Genomic DNA, 24,155 nt, shown 5'->3' with positions numbered 1-24,155 from the left:
GTGAATAGAGCACTGGCCTTGGAGTCAGGAGTACCTGGGTTCAAATCTGACCTCAGACACTTAATAATTACTTAGCCATGTGGCCTTGGGCAAGCCACTTAGCCCCATTGCCTTGAAAAATCTAAAAAAAAATGTCAGAGATTGGATCCAAACGCAGATATGTACAGATGCCAAATCCAGTAGACAATCATTCAAAGGCTGGTACGTTAGCACAAAATAAAAGATGGCTTAAGAGAAAGAAAAAATCTAATAGAAAAAAACCATCAGGAAATGGAAGGAGAAATACCAGTCTACAATAATTTTAAATTATAACAAAAGCAAAAAAAAGTAATAATCACCAAAATCAATTGGTAATAGTTTAAAAACAAGCAAGGATCAACAACAAATTTATTCAATAATCCAGTGTTGGATAAATCTGAGAACATAAATCATTTGGGAAAGAATTCCCTATTTGGAAACTTCTGGGAAAACTAGGAAGTTATTTATTTTTTTTAAAAAAATAGGTTTAGGGGCGGCTAAGTGGCACAGTGGATAAAGCACTGGCCCTGGAGTCAGGAGTACCTGGGTTCAAATCCGGTCTCAGACACTTAATAATTACCTAGCCGTGTGGCCTTGGGCAAGCCACTTAACCCCATTTGCCTTAGCAAAAAAAAAAAAAAAAAAAAGGTTTAAATCAGAATTTGACATCATACAGCCTAAGTTTCAAATAAATACTTGGTTTGTCAAATACTTTTTTAAGAGAGTAAAATGGATAACAATCTTTTTCTAGGGGGCTTTATTTGCAAGGCAAATGGGGTTAAGTGGCTTGCCCAAGGCCACACGGCTAGGTAATTATTAAGTGTCTGAGACCGGATTTGAACCCAGGTACTCCTGACTCCAGGGCCAGTGCTTTATCCACTGTGCCACTTAGCCACCCCAAATGGATAACAATCTTTCTGAAACAATACTACAAGGAAAATTCTTAAAACAAAAAAGGCTAGATAACACTTTATTTAATATAGATATAGATTATTTCTATGGATTACTCTTTTAGCCCATTCATAATTCAAAATGTCACTATTATGATTCTATTTTGATCTGTATCTTTCACTTGAGTTTCCAATATTAAGGACTATTTTTATTCCATTATGGTCTATAAATCAATCAGTTGACCAACAATTCTTTACTGATCACCTACCATGTGCTAGAAATAAAAGATAAAAATGAAACATTAGATTAAGCTAAAAGTGAGTCTTGAAGGAAACAAAGTTCACTAAGAGACATCGGTAAGGCATTTCAAATACGGGGGACATCTATTGCATAAGCAAAAAGACTGAAAGTAGAAGAATGTTTTATGAGAGTAAGTCAGTATGGTTAATAAGAAAATATACTATAAGTCTAAGGAGGTAGATTGGAGCTAGGATGTATCTTTCACAAGTGGGGTAAGGGGAAAGTTCATCGTTAATCAAGGAATTGGGGTGATTACAGAAAATAAATAATTTTGGCAGTAAGAAATTGAAGTGTTTTCACATACAAAGTAAATACTACTCGATTCAAAAGGAAAATCATTTATTAGAGAAAATATTTAAATCAAATATCCCTGGCTATGGTTTGATAGCCAAGATATAGAGAAAACTAACAGGTAATTACACCAAAGAGTCATTCTCCAAAACGGTGTAATAATATAATCCAAAAGATCTCAAAGAATTATGTATTTTGAAAAAATTGCACCAAATTACCAGTAATAAGAAAAAATGCAATCAAATAACTGAGGTTACACCACAAACTCAGAAAATTAATGAAAATAATAAAATATGAAAAAGTACTAGAAGGAAAAATGATACACTAATAATACTTGTGATAAGTTATAATTGTCCCATTCATTTTGGAAGGTAATGAGGAATTATGCTTTCTTTTTTGTGTGGGGGGGTGTTCTTGCAAGGAATGGAGTTAGTGACTTGCCCAAGGTCAAAGAGCTAGGTAATTATTAAGTATCTAAGGTCAAATTGGAACTCAGGTCCTCCTATCCACTGTGCCACCTAGTCCCCCCCCCCCAGAATTATGCTTTAAAAAATAAATAAAATATCCCTACTCTTTGACACATTCTTTGACATTTACCCAAGGAGGTCAAGGAGAGCTGTACTTTCTGTGGTAACAAAGAATTAGAAACAAATTCAATGTCTGTCATTCCTCATTGGGGAATGGTTTAAAAAATCATGATAAATCAATTGATGAAATATTACTACAATATGAGAGAAAGACATTTGGTTTCTCCATTTCAAACTACTTGATGTAATGATAGGAAGTAAAGAAGCAGATAGCTGTTAATGAAGTATTCCAACATTAGTATGTTTAATATTTTCTATACCCCACCATCACTACAGAGAAAGGCATTTGAAACCCTATAAAACGGGATGTTTCAATTACTTTGACCATGTGTGTTCCTTATGGCATATACCTCACTATGCTTATGCCCATTCTTCCATGGGAGCTTTCATCTCTCTTCTGAATGTCTTCATATAATTTTCCTCTCAAATTCATGGCTAGCTCTCTTCTCTGCTGCCAAGGCCACACTTCTTGAAACTGTTTCCTCCTTGAGTCACTACTTTTCTGTGTACATAACTGACCAGAGGATATGTCTACATTACCTCAGTTATGCCTCAGATTGTTATGAACCATTATAGCATAATGAGTCTCTTCTAGATTACAGCCAATGGGAAGGGGAGGAAAGACAACCCTCTTGGTTCCTCCATCACTGCCCTCTAGAACAAGAGGGATCTTACTTAAATAAAAGCTGCTCCTTATAACAGGATTGATTGAACTAGTGAAATGCTTAAACTGTTAATAAAAGAAAGCATAATATAATTATAATTATAATATTTATTAGATATAATATCTAATCACAATATGTATAATATATAATTATATGTAATTTCATAAGAGCTTTAACATCTTTTTTTAAGGGTTTGTCTTTTTTTTTTTGTAAAGCAATGGGGTTAAGTGGCTTGCCCAAGGCCATAAAGCTAGGTAATTATTAAGTTTCTGAGGTCACATTTGAACTCAGGTGCTCCTGAATCCAGGGCTGTTGCTCTATTCACTGCACCACCTAACTGCCCCAACATCTTTTTTTTCAATTAGCTATTATCAAATAACCAATATTAGGGTCTGTGATTATATAAATTGCCCCATCCAATTCATAAGAAACAAAACAAAAATTATATAAACTGATGCAAAGTAAAGTAAGCAAAACCAAGGAAACAATACAGATAATGCTTTTAACAATGTAAACAAAAAGAATTTAAAAAATAAAACTGAAAGTTATGTAATTTTCATGACCAAACTTGATCCTGGAGAATTATAAAAAAAAATTAATCTTCTTCTGCTCATTCCAGAAGTGGAGATTATGGTGTAATGTTTTACATATACTGCCAAATGCAAATGATGTATTTGTTAGTTTTGCTGATCTTTTCTTTTTTAATCTTTCATTTTCGTATTTGACACAAAGGAAAGTTCTATGTATAGGGAAGCAATAGAGAAATAATTATGACATAAAAATCAATAAAGAAAAAATACATAAGAATATTTCACAGACAACAAAACAGTAAAAAATATGGAGGAGGTCAAATGCTACAAAGAAATAAATCCAAAAAAAACAAAAAAAGCCTTAGATTTAATCATAAGGAGATCATTGGTGACCTTAGAGATAGATATTTCAGAAGAATATAATGGATAGATGCCAGATTACAAGGATTTGAGGAATGAGTACACGGGGAAGGATTGGAAGCATTGATTATAAACATCTGTTTTTAAGAATTTGGCAGAAAAAAGAAAGAGAAATGGAACAATGGCTGGAGGAAGAGACAAAAAGGTCAAATAACTTTTTTTTAGTATTTGGAAACCTAAGCATATATGTAGATTGGGAAGAGAGCCAGTAGAGAGGACAAGATTGAAAATACATGAGAGAAAAAATGATTCATAGGGTATGATTAGGAAGAATTGGAGAAGGAATAGAAGAGAGGGCATCAGAGAGGCTAGATTTGGCAAGGGGAAGAAGTACAACATCATCCAAGATTGTTATTAATATTGTCATTTTTTGAGTTCATATTCATATATTTCCTAATATTTTATCCATAATTCTGTAGTGAAGTACTCTGAAAATATTTTAAGAATGAAAATGGAAGAACAGAGAAGAAAAAATGGAAAAGATCTGCAATATAACACAATGTTTTCACCATAAAAGGCATTAGAGATATGCTTGAACTCTAACATTAAAATCTTAGGTTTTAAAGTTTTATAAACTCACAGTAAACTGAAGAATGTAAAGAACACAAGATCTTATATCAAAATTAATTTTTAAATTTTATTTGATTCTGAACTTAAAAAATAAAACCATCATTTCTATAACATAGTAGAAAAGGATGAAAAAGATGATTGCACATGAGACTGCAGATCTATTATGTACAATTTGCTATTAAATATATAATAAAGTTATCATGTAACTTTCTTTTTTCTTCCCTCCCCCCACCCTAGAGATGGCTACCATCAGATACCAAAGTGAACTTACATATGGATACATATATATCTATGTAAATATGTAAAACTGTTCTATATATACACTTCTATTATTATTTCTTTCTCTGGATGCCGTTAGTACCTTCATATGTCCTCTAGCTAATTTGAGTATATATGACTGTCAAAATGACTTATTCACTCAAAGTTATTCTTAATATAGTCATAGGAAAAAATGCTCTCAATCATTATTGATTAGAGAAATTAAAACAACCTTGAGATCCAGCATTAAAGTCAAGTGATGAGGAACACCCATGAACAAAGTACACTAAGTGTTCTAGTCTATGAAGAAAACTATGCTGGTAGTACCAAACCCTTAAAAACTGCAGAGCTACCACCAGGAGATCTATAAACTCTCAACAGAGTTTGATCATCCATACAGGAAGGATCAAGTGATTGAAGAATGCAATTGGGCAAACTATAGACTTTGTCCATTTGTAATGTAAACAACACAGAGATCAGTGGTAAGCATAGGTATATTTATGTGCATGCACACAGATAACATAAATCTACATTCAGTATACATATATATATATATGAGAGAGGGAGGAAGGAAGGAAGGAAGGAAGGAAGGAAGGAAGGAAGGAAGGAAGGAAGGAAAGAAGGAAAAGTGGAGGGATGGAGGGTCAGAGAAAGGAAGAAAGGAAGGAAGGAGGGAAAGGAGGAGATTAGGAAGCACGTATAGTTTTCAAAATTAGGAAGCTAGTCATATGAGTTCATACAGAAAGACAGACAGAGAGAGAGAGAGAGAGAGAGAGAGAGAGTCCACTAAAGGAAATGCATATGAAGAAGGATTTGAGCTCAGAATTAACAAGGCGGGAGGGAAGCAGGCCACAATGCCTTCAATAAATTTCAAAGCACTTTTTTAATAACTTCAAACTTCTCCAAGAAACAAAGACTGTTTAATACTAATCCTCTGTCAATATTGTTTTATGGCTAAGTCATGAAACAGTACACACTCTAAAGAATTACAAATGATTATTGCAATGAAGATGATGGAGAGGAGTATGGTGGGTGTAAACAGGCTTCAGATTAGAACCAAAAGGGCAGCTAGACGGCACAGTGAATAGAGCACCAGTCCTGGAGTCAAGAGGACCTCAGTTCAAATCCGACCTCTGACACTTAAGAATTGCTTAGCATATGAACTTGGACAAATCACTTAACCCCGTTGCCTTAAATAATTTTTTTAAAAAGAATAGAACCAAGAGAAAACTTTGTTAAGATTAAAGGAAATGGAGGGCAGCTAGGTGGCAGAGTGGATAGAGCACTGGCACTGGAATCAGGAGCACATGAGTTCAAATCCCACCTCAGACACTTAATGATTACCTAGCTGTGTGGCCTTGGGCAAGTCATTCAACCCCATTGCTTTGCAAAAACTTCAAAAAAAGATTAAAGGAAAGGACTGCACTGACAAAGTTTAAACCAGAGAAGAAAGAGAAAGGGCTGAGAGCAAGAGATAATAGATAAACAGCCCGAGTACTCCACTTGAATGCTTATGTCAAGAGGAGAAATCAAGGGATGTTTTATCCAAATTCATCAATTAAGATTGACCCTGTTCCAAACTACTGGAAGAGAACCTTCCAAGATCAGAATCACACAGAATGGGCAGGAACCAAGAGGTTGAAAAGCCAAACTGATAAGATCCCAGATCTATCTGAATATTGGGAAAGACACTTAGCCACCTTCAAATGTTTCTTTCCATTTCTTAAATGCTAACTCAGCTTTGTGATCCTGTTCCAACTCTTAGGAAGCAGGGCTACACCAGTTTAAAACAAGGTGCCTAATAGGTGTTTTTTAATTAAAACAGCATTAAGCAAGTATTTTTTTCTCTTAAACTCCTTAATGAAACTTGAGTGATTATCACTTTAAGTAATTGCCTCTCATTTAATGTTTACTGAAACATTTTACAGCTAATTCACATGCCATTTGCTAAATGCTTGAGGCTTACTATGTCTTTGAGAATGCATTAAATAGTTTGTTAATAATTGAGAAAGCTCAGAATTTGGAGGTCATTTAACAGTTGTCAGAACTCAAATGTGTAATTAATGAAATGTATTTTGAGTTCCTTATGGCATGAACCACGACTTTATGAACAGGACATCAGCCAAACCTAAAGCCTGAACTAGTCATAATTAAGAAATAGGATTCATGGAGTGCGTGACCTTCAAGGATTTCCTTGACAATCAGAGAAAACACTTGAAAAGATGAAATCTTTAGATAAAATTATGTATTACTCTAGGGAATAATATTATACAATCAGTAACATTACTTGGTGAAAAAGGGTATTTTGGTACATAGAGAAATTCAAAAGATGATATAACAAAAATAGGCACCAAGACTTTGGTTTCCCAATGAAGGCAAGGTCCATGAAGAGTTTCATCTTTACTTTGTTCCTATAAGGGTACTCAGGGAGGGTGACATTGACTCCAAGGTTGGAAGTCATCCAGTTTTCATTTATTTAACATTCTATGAAGTCTATTTTTGACCCTATGGTAGAATTCATGATCAACAGTGAAAAAAATCAACAAAAAAGGAAAAAACTATAGAAGAAACATAATCATATTTTAATAATATTAATAAACTAAAATTCACATTGCAACTAAGTCCAAAAGATGCAGAGGTCATGAGTTTCAATTTATCCTTTATGGCTTGTTTTTACATAACTCTTTGTAAGTTGCCTCTTCTAACAAAATGTATACTCCTTGAGGGTAGAAACCATTTTTTGCTATTCTTTAGAGCTCTGTGGCTTAGCACAATGCCTGATAAATAGTAAGTAATAATAAATGGTGGTTTTTTTCATTCATCCATCCTTAAGACTGAGACTGACATCTATCACCTTCCATATAAGATTCTCTTTTACAAACCCAAATTCATCTAAGAAAGAACTTACAACTGTAATACATTACTTCTGCAATAACTAAAGTTATAACCACCTTAACCTTGAATGAAATAACTTCATATATATATATATATACACATCTATTTAAACCTTCACCCCAACACACTCTACCCCTTCTACATATTCCAAAAATAGGAGAAAAATCAATTGTGCCATAACCTCTTCATAACTATCCATTTCCTTACCACTATCTCATTTCCTATAGCTAGGCAATAGTGATATTAAGATGAATCACATTAAGAGTGCTCTCAGGCAAGAGTAATTCTAATACTTTTCTGTCTGATGGCTAACAAACCTGAAACAGATTCTACAGTCAGTCAGTCTTGACTCAGTACAATTAGGAGATTAACAAAACATAGGATGAAATCTTTCAACATCAGTCCAAAGAATGAAAGTATCAACACAACTCAGCCAACAGAGATGCCCAAGATGACGTCTGTTTTAGGAAGATGGTCTGTGGATGCTTTGACTAAGGAAAACAAGTGGTGACTGGTTCATTTAAATCTCCCTTCCAGAAATATATACAAAGGATCTCAGAGGCCATTTCATGCAGTGCCCTTATTTAACAGTTGAAAATAACTGAAGCCCAGAGATATTAAGTGACTTACCCAAAGACAAACAGGAAGTGAGCATCAAAGGGAGGACTGGACCCAGGTCATCTAGACTCAAGTGCCAGTGAGTTCTTTTTTTTCTATTCTACTAGCCCAAACCATTGTTGAAATGTTTTCCTTCTTTAGATCAGTAGTTTTAGGAATCTATAAATATATCCCAGTCTGAGTCAAAACTGTTCTCCATATTGAATTTATAAAAAAAAAAAAAAGATTCTTCAACTAGGAACCCTTCCTCTTGTATTTGGAAGAATTACTCTCATTCTGTTTCTTCAGGTTTTACATAAATACTATAGAAAAAGGAGTTAATGTCTATCTTTCTGACTGGACATCATCAATCTATATGTGTAGTCCTCTTTCCAAACCATGTGGGAGCAACCCACTCTTTTCTATTCCTACATTTAGGAACTTAAAATATATATTCTATGTTCTATAGTTCTAGAACCCCAGGAAACTTATTTCACGTTCAATCTATTTATGCATTGCATATTTTGAGACTAATGACAAGGGAGTTCTTGACTATTTTGTACATAGTTTGGAGACAAAGAAGTACCATACTCTTATCCATATCATCACCACTGCATGTCTTTAAACACAGGAAATAAGCTGAATCATTTGAGATGATATAAATGAAGTCCAAGTCTGAAGGCAAGAGGCCCAATCTAAGTCAAAGACTATATGGTTTGGTAAGATTTTTCTAGAGGTCAGGGCAGAATGCTTAAGATTGAATAGGTCCATTGTGCTAGCCAAAGAGCAAGGCTTCTGGCCTTTTCAAAAACTTGGGAAATAACAGAACTGAGCAAATGTAGCCCAGAAACTGGATTAACCTGTCTATACTATTGATGGTTCTCAAGAGGTCATTCTACAACATAGAATCTATTCAAGTAAGAGGTTAGTCCAATTGCAACTTATTTCCCATTCAACTTATTGTCCAGTAAATCCCTTATATGACTTAGACAAAAGAGCTTCATCTATTATTGGTTAAGATTAGGTCAGGTGGATGGACAATCGCTACAAATCCTAGAGAGTATAGTGAGATGAATGAGGTTGGGATATGAAACCATCTTAGTTCAAATGACCATTCACCAGGATTATAATGGGAGAAATGAGAAACCAACAAAGAAATGACTTTGGAAAGTAAATTTATTTTATTATTAGTTATTAGTTATTCATATGAAATTTTAATGATTTTTTAAACAATTGAAAATAAAGAGGTTGGCTTGACCTGGCTTCCATGATGGTGAAAAAAAATTTTAAACCTTTTATGATTGCTTTTGGAATACAAACCTTAAAAAAGGGACTTAAAAATGGAACTTTTTAACAATCATAAACTACCCTATGATAAATGCACCAAAGAGATTTCATCCTATAGGGAGAAAATAACAACATCATGACAATATGAAGACATAGCTGACTAAAATAAATTTAACATTTGAGACAGTATAACACAACAAAGGCTGTGTTATACAGTACTCTGAAAATACAGAGACTCGCTGATGAAGGGCACAAGTCTGAAACATCACATGCCAGTTGGGGTGAGTAATGGAAATAGTTACACAGAGATGAAAGACTCCTGTGGCATCCTTAAGGACTATAAAACATGGAAGTCTGTTTCTTCCTTCAAAAGGAATGGTTGGTATTGTCAAAATGTGGCTTAGGATCGACAAATCACAGCTTGACTTATTCAGGAAGGTGAGTATTTTTTTCCATTAGAAACAATTCAACTTTTACTTAGCACTTTACAGTTTACAAAGCACTTCACTAAGGACAACTGTAGGAGGAACATTTTGAGCTTTTTAGCTATTCACCTCTACAACCAGGGCTCCTTTCTTAATTTGAGAACCAGAGATTTATAAGATTTATCCAGATATCTCCTAAAGGCAGAATAGCAGGCCTGGAGTCAGGAAGATTTGAGTCCAAATCCCACTCCACATCACAACTGTGTGACACTGGGAAATCTATCTGCCTCAGTTTCCTCATCTGTTAAAATGGATTATATCCCCTAAATCAGGGTTGCTGTAAGGGTCAAATGAGATATATGTGACTGTGCTTTGAAAGTCTTTAAAAAGGTATATAAATGCTAACTATGATTATTGCCATTAGTGTTATCATTGTCATCACACAATAGTGAAGAAAACCGTTTGTTCTATTAAGTTGGAAACCAGATATATAGTCTTCCAACTCTAAATCTAATTTTCTTCAAAGTTCAGTGTAACCAATATCTCCTTGATCAACTTTAATGGAAGCAGCTCCTCTCAGTAATTCAGAGAGCTAGGACAACCATATTAGACCAGCTAAGGGCAATGTTATCCCCTTCCAGAGAAAGAAAAAGAAAGTAAAACAAAATAAAACAACAACAAAAAACTTTTCAGAATCTGATGAACACTTTATAAAAAATATCTCTTATGTATCTCTTTCCCTTAATCCTAATTACTCATACCAAAAATGACTAATCCATAAACATGTTTATCAAAAATATGTATGTACAATGTTCGATGTTGAGGGGAGGGGGGTGGGAAGGGAGGGTGGAAGGAAATTTTATAACTTAAAAGTATACATATGCATATGGCTGAAAAAATAAAGGAAAAAAACCTGTGGGAGGCCTTTCCTGATTTCCCCACTGCTAACATTTCCTCCCAAACAATTATCTTGTGATTACTTTGGGTATAATTTGTATCCATTTTATATATTTTGCATCTCTTGTTTTCCCCTTCCAGAATGTAAACTTTTTGAAGGCAGGGTTCATTCCAGTTTTGTTTTTGCTTCCACAATGCCTAGACAGATGACAATTGCTCAATATATATTTATTAAATGATTGATGTTCAGGGTTAGCATTTGTCCATGCTGATACATCAATCTGGAAGCTCTGTGAAGGGTAATTTGGAATAGTAAATAGAGAGGTAGACTCAGTGCAGGGAAGTTGTTGTTCAGTTGTACCCGACTCTTTATCACCATTTTTGGGATTTTCTTGACAAAGATACTGGTATGGTTTGACATTTTCTTTTCTGGCTCATTTCACAGATAAGGAAACTGAGGTATACAGGATTAAATGACTTGCCCAGGGTCACACAGCTAATAAGTGTTTGAGGTCAGATTTGTATCAAGAAAATGATTCTCCCTGATTCCAAGTCCAGCACTTGATCCATTATGGTGCCACCTACAAATCCTGCTTCTAGTTATCTATGGGAATATCATTTAACCTCTCAGTGCTCTGGAAAATTCTTGAAAAAAATTGGAGAAAAAATGCCAACTTGCAATGGTAGAGAAGAACTCCTATGCCAATGAAATCATAGGTTCCAGTTTTTAAAATAAAACATGATAAGGGACTTTCCAAGAGCTATACATTAATTCATTAACAAAGGAAGATTGAAGGTCTACTAGGTAGACAGAATAAACCTCTCCCATTTTGAGCAATGGTCACCAGGGAAAGGTAGAGAGGGAGTTTCCAAGAAGATTAAGCAAAAGGAGGGTTAAAGAAATCATTGAATTTCAATTTGATGATTGGAAATTTTTTTTAAATAGGAAGACAAATTGAGAAGTCAGAACTGAACTTTCGTTAAATATGTTTCAGGCCATTTCAGAATCAGAAAGACATGAACTTGGTTGGAAATGGGCAACTATAGAGTCTTTGCAGTACTCAAATGATATTTATATTATAGTATCTAAATGTTGTCTCCTTGGCAATCCAATGGAAGATCTGCTATTAAATATTTTGGAGCCATTTTACACTAACAAGGATATGGAGAATGGCAACTATCTGAATGAGACTGTGTTAATGTTTTTGTTTAGGGTAGTATATGTCTAGTGAAAGACAAAGAAGCATAGGGATAAGGACTACACCTGTGATTTCACTAGAATAGCAGTTTTCTGGTGAGACAATCCTTCTACCAATATGTAGTGACACATAGTTGACAAACAGATGGAGATTCTCACATCTACTATACGTGGATCCAGGCTACACTTAAGAAGATGCTATGACTATGAATCCATACCAGTGGAGGGCTAGAGTCCCTTGTACTGCTTCAGAAAAGTTACAATATCAGTGTAAGCATTTACATCTCAGAAACTGGCAAATGCTACAAATTATGACTCTATATTGTTTTGCTGATTATTTAGACTTCAGAAAATGATGGAGAAAATCGATAATGCAAATTAAATTTTAAAATATAGCATATTACATTTCTTTTTTAAAGAGTCAAATGTAAAACATTTACCAGGGAACCCCTGACCCACATGAGTTCAAGGATTCATATTGCATACAAACCAGTCCCACATCTCCCTTAGAATGCTCAACCAAAGAGCTAGGAGAAGCTAAGCAGACTATGTTCTAGTTGCCGAGAATTGTTATGTTTTAGGAAAGAATTATAGTGTCTCTGTGAAGAGAAATGTTGCTTTCTGATGTTCCCTGATAGAAAATTAGACCATCAGGAATCTGTTGACAACAGTGGAACAGGAATAACTGCTAACCAGATCTAGCCCCCTGAGATGGAACTATCCAAAATACCTTCAATCAGAAGACCCCCCCCCCCCCCAATTAACCACAGGTCAATTTCACAACTAATTAATTTTTTTAATTTTTTTTAATTTTTTATGTTTTTGCAAGGCAAATGGGTTTAAGTGGCTTGCCCAAGGCCACACAGCTAGGTAATTATTAAGTGTCTGAGGTCAAATTTGAACCCAGGTACTCCTGACTCCAGGGCCGGTGCTTTATCCACTGCACCACCTAGCCACCCCTCAATTTCACAACTATTAAGGTCTCTAAGGAATTTGGGGGGGATTATTTGCCAGGTAACTATGGTACAGTGTTAAGAATATTGAACTTGTAGTTTATTAAAAGACCTGAGTTCAAAATCTAGCTCTGACTATGAGCAAACTTTTTTATGTGAAAAATGGAGATATTAATATACTATACAACTCATAAAGTTGTTATGAGGAAAACATTTTTAATTTTTAGATTCAAGGTAAAGTGAGGGAAAACCAGAAGAACAATTTATAAAATAACAATAATGTTAATCACCTGTGGAAGATTTAGCACCACAATTTCCAAGGACTGATGATGAAAGACTACCCATTTCCTGATATAGAGGTGATGAACTCTGAGTATATATTAAGACCTTTTTTTAACATGACTAAATATGGGAATTTGATTTTCTTGACTATACATTTTTAACATGGTATTTGCTTTTCTTACTTCCTCAAAAGGGGAACAGAAGGGGAAGAAGGGAAAAGACACAGACTGAAAAAGTAAAATAAAATTGAATTTCAAAAAAATAGAATAGAATTTGAAGAATTATGGAAATTAGTTTATTGAGGTTTATTAAATGAGTTTAGATTCAAAGAAAGGACAACAATCTTGCATGCATGATGACTTTTTCAAGTATAAAATCTGCATATATATATATATATATATAAGATAAGAGAGGTAGTGAACTAAGTCACGAAATCCAGTGCTGCCTAGTTTAACACCAAAATGTAACTTTGCCAAGATCTTTCTGGCTAGGATTCAAGTTTAAACTCTTGAGGTAAGGATGGAAATGAAATTACAAGCAACCAACCCTCATGACAGAATAGTGAGACCTGTCTTAATAGTAAGCCATGTAAAAACAAACACAAATATTGAAGGTGCTTAACTAAATAGAGGTAGGGAATGGCTGATTTCATGGCAAAAGAGAATGCTCAGATAAGGAAACTCCTTTCAATTCAGCTTGGCACCTTCCCTGAAACGTACTGTTTTAGAAAGCTGCCCAAATTTGATTTAGCTAACTTCATTGCTGGAATATAATTAGGCAATTCAGAGTACAGACTGTTGCAGTTGATTCAAGAAAACCAAGTTCAAATCCTGCCTCTGATTGCTATTTACATGACCCTGTGTAAATTATTTAACACCTCTCAGCCTCAATTTCCTAATCTGTAAAATGGAGGCAATAAAACACCTATTTCTCAGGGTTGGTGTGAAGGCTAAATGAGATACTAATAATAAAGCATTTTGCAAACCTGAACTCACTATTTAAATGCTAGCTAACATCATCATCCTCATTCATTCATTCAGTTTATTGAATATGACTTCAACATGAGCTAAGAACTCATATGGATTATAAGAAAACAAATTATAGCATGCATTATTAAAATTACAATGCACACATCAAAGAGGAGATACCTTCCTAGTAAGTTGGACAACATCTTCCCTAATATGCTTAGTTCTGTTAGCTGAGAGGAACCCAAAGGTCAACCAGAATGGGTCAGAAAGTCATTTTATATAAGGACTGCTTAAAGGACTAGGAATTTTTTTTTGCCTGAAGAATAGGAGTCAGAGGAAGGTCATGTTTGCTCTCTTCAAATATTTAAAGGACTTTTCTGTGGAAGGGGAATTAGTCATGTTCTTTTAACTCCAGAAGGGCAGAAGTTAGCAATTAATCCCTGACCCTCCTTCTGAGCAAGGAGATTATGAGGATTATATAAATTTATGTGGGTGGAAGTGCTTCAATATAGGATGGTAATATTAAATTGAAGGGGGCAAATTTGGCCCACTGAGACCTTTTAATCCTTTTTCACTGTCCTCCAACAGAATAGGCTGTCATATAAAACATACTCTCCTTAAAGTTTTAGCAGAAATAGGATAATCATGAGGAATATTGAGGAAAGAATTTCTCCATTAGGAAGAAGATGAATGATATAATCTCTAATATTCCTGTTACTTCCCATAGGCTAACATTCTATGACAATCATTAAATTCATTTTCCTACTATTAAAGGGTCAGCAAGACAGAGTGCTGAATTTGGAATCAAGGAAGATCTGAATTCAAATCCTAAATCAGTCCTTTAATGACTGCATGACTCTGGATAAGTCACTTAACTTTTCATAGTTTCCTTATCTGATAAATAGGAATAACAAGATTATCTCCCTCCTGTGATTATTGTAAGCTCAAATAAGAATTTTTAAGTAAAATGCCTTATAAATTTGAAAGTGCTCTGTCGATGCCAATCATTGTTATTCTCTAATATGGTCCTGATCCAAAATGGGAAAGTTGTGTCCTTTATTTGTAATCTGGGAAACAAATAGTGGTGACCTATTTTTACTTAGTGTATCATGACTACTACTACTATGGGTCTTATGTCACCTGCTTCTCCTATTACTATTTCTGGTGTTACCAGTATCACTTCATCATCACAGGTCAAGTTTCCAAGAGAAGCTTCCAGGTCATGAAGGTCAAAAAGACAAAAAGAAGAAATTAGACTGCTCAGAAGGCTGAATCCTGAGAAAATATCTGGATGATCTTTCGCTCTCCACATTTAGCACAAGGGAGGAAAAGGAGGAGGGAAATGCAGCAAGAGAGTCTATAAAAAGCTCCTCAACCAGTTGTCTATGAAAGGATAACACTGTTGATCCTTCTGGGCTCAGCTTTCACTGAGCTCTGCAGGGACATTCCCCAGGGCCTGGGAGCTGTGAAACAGCAGGGCACCCAATGTCATGGAGACCCCCACCCAAAGTCAAGTAAGGGACCTCTCACACCCAACCTGATCTGTCTGCCCATTTTTTCAAACAGATTCTTAGAGGGATCAATTTGGCAATTTCCAACAAAGACCATGCCCCAAAGACATTCAGCCAGAATCTGTTCCATTGACATCAGGACACCTCCTTCTCTGGATCTGAGGGACCTAAAGCTCTGGCCTTGAAAACATGAGAAGAGTCACGTTCAGTTCTCCCAAGCTTCTTCTGCCAGCTTTCCATCCACAAAGACAGAGGACAAGATACTATAGGACAGACAGTATTTCTGGCCTGTTCTTCCTGTATGACAGTGATAATGAGAAAGTTCCCATTGTGAGCCAGGTACCAGGTGTGCACCAGTCCATAAGATGAGTCATTTTACCCTTTGCCTCCTGTTCTTTTTTTTCCCCATTTCTTTTTAGTATATGGGTTTCTTGAGAATGGGGGCTATTTCATTCTTTTTGTCCCTAAGAGAGAATCACATTATCTGGAACATAGTAGGTCCTTAATAACTGCTTTTTGGTTGATTGAAGCATAATATTAAAAAAAAAAGATAAAATGGAGTCATTTGAAATATCCTAACATGGTGAAGATGTATTAAATGATGATTTTATTAGACTAACAAAGAAAAGAAAAAAAAGCAAAATGGTAGAATAATATTCAGTTAATTGGCTTTCCTTTGGGAATTGGAAAATAATCTTATTTTAGTGTGAAGCCTTCACAGTGACTTAACTTTTCAGAACTGCATTAACTACCTCCCACCTCTTGGCAGAGAAATAATAGACTGGAAGTGGCGAATGATAACACAGGCAATCAGAGATATGGTCATTGTGTTCATTTATTTTGCTTGAATATATGTGCATACATACACATATGTTACTCCAATGAAGGAGAAGGTAGGCTGTTGCATAGTGAATGGTATCAACAAAATCAAGAAGAGGCACCTCAGGACCTTGAACCTGGAATCAGGAAGACTTGAATTCAAATCTGGTCTCTGACACTTATTAACTAAGTGACCATGGGCAAATTATTTAATTTTTCTTGGCCTCAGTTCTCTCTTTCATAAAATAGAAATAAGAATGAAATTTATCCTCCAGGGTAAAGATAGGCCAAAAGGAGATAAAATTTATATAGCATTTTGTTTTCTATTACTATAAAAAAGCATCAACAAAATGTTTCCAAAATGTACAGAAGGGGGGGGGGGGATAGAGAAAAGAACACAAATAAACCAATTTTTATTGCTACATCATTAAATTTAATATGTACAACTCTTTTAAAAATATATGTAATGGAAATTCAGTTTCTCAAACAATCTTCTTCCCTCTTCTTTTTAAATTGAAATGATCACTTAGTAGGGAAATCTATAATTTAAAAAATATATTTCTAAATGAAAGGATACAAATGCAATACTAAGCACTAATGGTCAAATCAATCATCAGACCAGGCAGTGTCAAGCGCTGGGGATACTCCCCCCCAAAAAAAAGATAGTTCCTGCCCTCAAGAAGATACAATCTAGAGGAGACTATATGCAAACAACTATTCACAAACAAGATATATACAGAAACAATTGGAGTTAATCCAGAGAGAAGACACTAAAATGAAGGACAAGAGAAAGGATTCTTGTAGAAGGTGGAATTTTAACTGAGCTGGAAGGAAATCAGGGAAGCCAGGAGATGAAGATAGGGAGGGAGAACATTCCAGGCACAGGAGAAGTATCTTCTACTAGTAGTTCATTTAGGACAAAACTCACTGCAACTATGTTTCCAAGCTAAATTTTCTAAATATATTCTCAGTTGTTAGTCTTGCTTTTAATACAATGCTATCAATTTATTAAACATTTGTAAGATTCTGTAACTAAGCATGGACTTTCCATTTATTGGTAAAAGGCAACAGAGTTCTGATTCTTCTTTCAACATAATTAATATGGAAACATGTTTAACATAGTTATATATGTATAACCTATATAAGATTACTCGCTGTCAAGGGAAGGCAGGAGGGAAGGGAGGGAAAGAAAAATGTGGAACCCAAAAGCTTACAAAAAATGAATGTTGAAAACTATCTTTACATGTTGTTAGAAAAATAAATTAATTTTTTTCTTTAAATTTCTTTAAGGCAATGGGGTTAAGTGACTTGACCAAGGTCACACAACTAGGCAATTATTAAGCATTTGAGGTTGGATTTGAACTCAGGTACTCCTGACTCCAGGGCCAGGACTTTATCCACTGCACCACCTAGCTGCTCCAATAAATTAATTTTTAAAAAAAGAGAACAGAGCATTCATTTAGGAGGTTTGAGACCTAGAGTCTATGTCTAGCTCTTTCATTGGCTAACTGTGACCCCAGGCAAGTGAATCACTTTCCTCCAGGAAGTTTGGCCTTGTTTCCTAATCTGCAAAATGGGAGGATTAGGCTCCAAAATCTCCAAGTCCCATCTAAATTCCATGATTCTATTCTAATGATGATCATCTTGGGGTTTGCCTGTTTATCTTAGAATCAACTGTGTACCTGATGGTCATATATCATATAATAATAACAGTAGACTTTTATTACAAACTAGTTTCCTCATAAAACTCTATGTGGTCAATAATATCAAAGATTATCATCCCCATTTTGAAAACAAGGAAACTTATTTTATAGAGCTAGAAAAAATAGTAACAAAATTCATCTGGAAGAACAAAAGGTCAAGAATGTTATCAAGGAAATCAATTTTAAAAAATGTAAAGGAACATAGCCCAGCAGTTACAGATTTCAAACAATATTACAAAGCTGTAATCATCAAAACAATCTGGTACTGGCTAAGAAATGGAGTGGTGGATCTGAGGATTAGATTAGGTACATAATATACTATGGTAAATGACCATAGTAAGCTAGTGTTTGATAAATCCAAAGATCCAAGCTTTGGGGGTAAGGATTTATCATTTGACAAAAAACTTCTGGGAAAACTGGAGAGCAGTTTAGCAAAAACTTAAATATAGACCAGTATCTCACACTATATCACAAAATAAGGTCAAAATGGTTAAATGATTTAGACATAAAAGGTGATATCATAAATAAATTAAGGAGGCATAAGAAAATATACCTGTCAGATCTAGAGATAAGAATTCTATGATCAAACAAGAAATAGAAACCATCACAGAAGTAAAATGTATAATTGTGATTATATCTAATTAAAAAGTTTTTGCACAAATAACATGAATGAAGTCAAAATTGGAAAAAAAGAGAAAACTGAGGGGGGATAGATTTTATAGTAAGTTTCTCTGATGAAGATTTTATATCTCAAATATTTATGAAATTGAACCAAATTTATAATTATAAGAGCCATTCCCCAATTGATAAATGGTTAAAGATATGAACAGGCAGTCTTCAGAAGAAAAATCAAAGCTATAAATAGTCATATTTTAAAATGCTCTAAATCACTATTGATTAGAAAAATGCAAATTAAAACAATTCTGACATGCTACAGTGCACCTATCAGATTGATTAACATGAAAGAAAAGGAAAATGGCAAATACTGGAGAGAATGTGGAAAAACTGGTGGAATGGTAAACTAATCTAAGTATTTGGAAAACAATTTGGAACTACACACAAAGGATATAAAAACTGTGTATATCATTTGATCCAGCAATACTGCTACTAGGTCTATACCCCAAAAAAGATCAAAGAAAAGGGAAAAGACCCTATTTGCCCTTAAAAATAATATTTATAGCAGTTCTTTTTGTGGTGACAAAGCATTGGAGATTCTCCCAACTGGGGAATAGCTGAACTGTCTATGGTATATGATTATGATGGACTACTATTATGCTTAAAGAAATGACAAGGGGAGTAATTTTAAAAAACATGTGAAGAGTCTTATATGAACTAACTCAAAGTGAAGGGAGCAGTAATGGGAGAATGTTGCACAAAGTAATGGCATTATTGCAAGGATGATCAACTATGAAAAACTTAGCTTCTTTGATCAAGACAATGACACAATGCATTTCCAAATGATCCATGATGAAAAAAAGCTCTCTATCTCCAGAGAGAGATCTGAAGATATCTGAGTGCACATTAGAGCATACCTTTTTAAACTCTTTATTTCTAATGTTTCATTTTGTTTGTTTTCTTTTGCAACATGGCTAATATGGAACTATGTTTTGCATGACTTCACATGTATAACCAAAATCAAATTGCTTCTCTTCTCAAGAATGGGAAAGGGGTGGAAGGGAGGGAGAGAATTTGGAACTCATGATTTTAAAAAATGATTTTAAAAAATATAAACATTATTGGAAAATATTTAATGAAATAAAAATAATTTTTAAAAAGTAAAAGAAATGGAGGGAATTTATGCTCTAAGCCATTTGTCCACTATGACAAAAGCAAGTATATACTAGTATCAGAGTCAGGATTGAAACTAGGTCTCTGGACAAGAAGATGAAGTGACGCTTCAATGACATCACCCATAATGGCCAAATTTACATATATTTAATTAAGTCTCCTCTAAAGTGTCTACTTTTCAAAAGCATCCACTTTCCAGATGGGCACATTTCCAATTTCTGACACTTAGCCCAGTACTTAAGCGCTTAAGTACTCAACAAAAACCTCTTGACTTGACTTCATTAAATTTAACAATCCCATTTTTATTACGAGCCTACACTCAGTTTTACTGGATATTAGGTAGAAATACCTAATTAAGGATTAAGTAAAGCTCAACCAGTCATTTCTGTTGTTACATCATTCAAGGAATCTTTCAAGTTTTGTATAAATGCATGGGGATTCTTGTCGAAGGAAAGCCATTAAAACGGAGAAATGAAACCATTTTTATAGTCAATAAATTATGAAAACAATGGGATCTTATATACTCTGTACCTTTCAGGTAACAGTGACTGTAAGGATGCTATCTGTTGTATATCAACTCTTCATCAATGACTTCTTCAATATGTATATAAATTATCCTAATAACATAGTTATTTTCATTTTCTTATGCCATCAAACAATATATATATATATGTAATCATTTCAGTATATAGATAGATATGTGTGAAGTTATTCTAATTTGTTATTCTAATATTAAAAGGCAGCATGGTATAAAAATCCAGGAAGAATTTGGCTTTAGTTCCACTTCTGGCATATACTGGGCTATGTGACCTTGAATAAGTCACTTAGCTTCTCAGCAATCTAGGCCAGAAGTGTCAAACTCACAGTCCAGTGGGCAGTGCTGAGCCTGCAGAATCCTGAATTGCAGCCAGAACCAGATTAAAATGCAATTGAGAAATATCTAACAAAATAAATAAAAATATAAGACAACATAGATAATGTTAATTTGTGGTTTTCTAAGTCAACAGAGCAGGGATCTGGTTCTCTTGGAATTTAACCCCTCTGTACTAGGTAACTCTCCAAGATTCTGACCTACAATGGAACAAAGATTTCCCTTACCTTTACATTCATATGTCTAATCCCCATCCCCTAGCATTGGCCCTAGAGTCAGGAAAACCTAAATTCCAATCTGGCTTCAGATACTTACTAGTCATGTGACCTTCAGCAAGTCATTCTACCTTGATTGCCTCACATCCAGAGCCATCTCCAGTCATCCTGATTCATATCTGGCCATTGGATCCAGATGGCTCTGGAGGAGAAAGTGAGGTTGGTGACTCAGCACAGCATCCCTTCACTCAAATCCAATTCACTTGCATGTTATGGCATCACCTCTCTGATGTCATGGTCTTCTTCAAGAATGAAGGTTAAACAACAAAAATAAACACACTTTATTCTACATAATATCTACCCTATGTACATTTAGTTACTTTGGTTTTAGAGGGGAAGGTAATGCAGATATTCCTTTGGGGTAATTTTTTCTTAATTACAAACTATGACAATTTAGTTTTGTATTACTCTCAATAATACTGTGTCCTAAAACTCTCATCTCAATATATCCTGATTAAAAGTTGTTATTTGGGCAGCTAGGTGGGGCAGTGGATAGGGTACCAGCCCTTGAGTCAGGAGTACCTGAGTTCAAATCCAGACTCAGACACTTAATAATTACCTAGCTGTGTGGCCTTGGGCAAGTCACTTAACCCCACTGCCTAGCAAAAACCTAAAAAAAAAAGTTGTTGTTCATCTCCCCAAAAACAATAACAACTTCACTTTCCCTGAAAATGTCTCCCGTCTTCCCTTAGTACTTTTTAGCAATTGTCACAGAATCCTCATTTGTATTTATGTTTGTATTCTCAGTCTCCCTTTTCTTTTGGTCATTGAAAGAGTCAAGTAGTGAGTCAAAGTAATATTGAGAGTTTAGAGAGGACAAAAAAAAAAATACCAGTTCATTTCCATGGTGAATTCTACACCATCCTTACATGGTGTAGAATTACTGCCATAAAGCGAATTACTATGTAAGATTCGAGATGTTTTCCCAAGGCCAAGTTCACATGGGAGCCACAGCCAAGGAAGAAGAAGGCTTCTCATTCTGAAGACATTGCCCTTACCTGTCAATTTTAGGAAGCTAAGCAATTCCCTACTTTTGCCACCAAGGTTGTTAAGAAAAAGACTGGGCCCTGGCCCAGTCACAGCCCTGAATACATGGGAACATCATTCTTCAAGAAGCATCGTGGGAAAACAGTGGCAACTTCTTTCAGTGCCATATGCTAAATTGATCAGCAGTGGCCACTGCCCTCTGTGCGGGCAGAGCCGTTGACTGGTCATGGGAACAATGGCTTCAGTGTAGGAGGTTCTGCTATTTGATCCTGCTCTCTGCCTTCCCTTGATTTGTTCCCATTTTCACTCTTGTTGCCATTGAAGAGATCTGGGCAAAAGGCTCTATTGCTGGCACTAACTGAAGGAGAGAAGTGTCCTATGCCCTTCCTCAGCTCTCACTGTGAAGTTAAGACAAAGCAGGAAAGAAAGAAAAACAATTGAGGAAGGAAGGAAGGAAGCAAAACAGCCCAGCCCAGTGAATGGGCAGATGACAGCTCTCTATAGGGAGACGGAAGCACCACTTGGACCAAACTGTACATTCTGGAGCAGAAGAAGAATTATCTCCGAGTAACCTATTTTGCCTTTGTATTTCCCTGTTGGTTCCTATTCTCATTCTCCTTCCATCTAGGTAGCATTCTTTACTAGCAGACATCTAATATTATTTGTGCAGAGAATGTTAGAGTGCCCTTTTCTCTGTGTTGGAAAAATAGGGACTTAATAAACTAATTCACTAATGGTGTAGCTGGGGAGTGCTTGGACTTTAGAAAAGCAATAGGAAATTGTTTAATAAAAGACCAAAAATTTTTTGACACATTCATCTCTCAACCACAAAATCATTTAAGCTGATAGGAAAAAACCTACTTGTACAAAAATATTCTAAATCATCTATTTAGTGTGAGAGGGCTCTTAACTATCAAGTCCAACACCTACATTTTTCAGATGAGCAAACTGAGTCATACAACTAGTATACATGTGAGTCTGCAGATCTTCTCAATGTAGGCCCAGTACTCTAGTCAACACATCCAAACTACCTATTCAGAGGACTGTTATTTGTTATCAGCAAAAAAGGTAGAAAGAAACCATGTCCCCACGGACTGCGGAATGGTTGTGAATACTTGATAGGTTAACATAAGGGAATATTATTGTTCCATAAGCAATAAGAATTCCAAGATATATGGGAAGACGTATTTGAAGGATACAGAATAAAGAAAGCAGAGTCCAAAGAACATTAGAGACATTACCTACAACCATGGGAATGAAAGCAGTAGTAAGTGGTCACTGAGATCAGGTTAATGAAAATTGAGGATACTAGTACCTTATTAACCTTGGAGCTCACAGCTCTCCTTTCTGTTAACAAATGGTAAATGATAAAGGTGTATAGCTATTATGAACAAGGCATCAGAAGCTCCCTTTGGAAATGTTTTGTCTACCTGTTTTCAGGAAGCATATTTTATTTGCCTGCTTTTCTGTTTGTTTTAAATAAAATTTATCCACAAAATCAAATTAAGACAGTAGAGTGTTAGCCCAGCAGTCAAAGAACCTGGGTTCAGATTTGATCTCTAGCAAGACATTTCTGGGTCTCAAGTTTTCTCAACTGAAAAATGAGGGTTGCTCTAGGTAACCATTTTAGCTCTAAATGTATAAATATATTTGATAATGGTGAGCTCTTGACCTAGAATCAGAAAGATCTGAGTTCAGATCTGACCTCAGACATTTACTTACTAGCTGTGTGACCCTGGACAAGTCACTTTACCACCATTTTTTCCCTAGATTTTGGGCCTGTTCTCCTGCTTCTGTAAATATATGCATATCATTCTCCATGCTTAGAACAGACACCCTGCCTCTAATCCATCTCCATCCACAAACATTATTCTCAACCCTCAAAACTTTCCTTAGATGTTTAAATGCTTCAGGATATATTAATGAACTCTCCCTCCCTTGGATCTTGCAGGCCTCTCTGTTTGACCTGCTTTATGAAGCTGATAATTTTCTAACTTGTATTACAATTATGTGTATCCATGCATCATCCCCTGAATTTGAGTGCAACTCCCTTGAAAGGCAGGGAGTGTATTGTTTTCTACTGCCTACTTTAGAGCCCTGAGTATAGTAGATGGTTAATGAAGATTTATCAAATTATGGAACTGAATTGGAATTCACTAGAAACAAAGG

General features: G+C 35.2%; 1 protein-coding gene across 5 annotated transcripts in view; it reads right to left on the bottom strand.

The window, feature by feature from the left end:
• Positions 1 to 24,155, bottom strand: part of SLC4A4 (solute carrier family 4 member 4) — a 401,810-nt gene that overhangs the window by 258,240 nt on the left and 119,415 nt on the right. Inside the window, exon 1 of one of the 5 annotated variants that reach the window (XM_074228428.1) lies at positions 21,040 to 21,061. The exons of the other annotated variants lie outside the window; for them this stretch is intronic. Within the exon in view, the coding sequence (XP_074084529.1) occupies positions 21,040 to 21,046 (7 nt within the window). The 5' untranslated portion in view covers positions 21,047 to 21,061. Of the gene's footprint in view, positions 1 to 21,039; positions 21,062 to 24,155 lie in introns of those variants that run through there. 5 annotated transcript variants of the gene reach the window in all.

The sequence above is a fragment of the Macrotis lagotis genome, chromosome 3, assembly GCF_037893015.1.
Source record: "Macrotis lagotis isolate mMagLag1 chromosome 3, bilby.v1.9.chrom.fasta, whole genome shotgun sequence".
Lineage (NCBI taxonomy): Eukaryota > Metazoa > Chordata > Mammalia > Peramelemorphia > Peramelidae > Macrotis > Macrotis lagotis.
The sequence above is the reverse complement of the archived record's forward strand: the minus strand, read 5'-3'. Positions and strand labels throughout refer to the sequence as shown.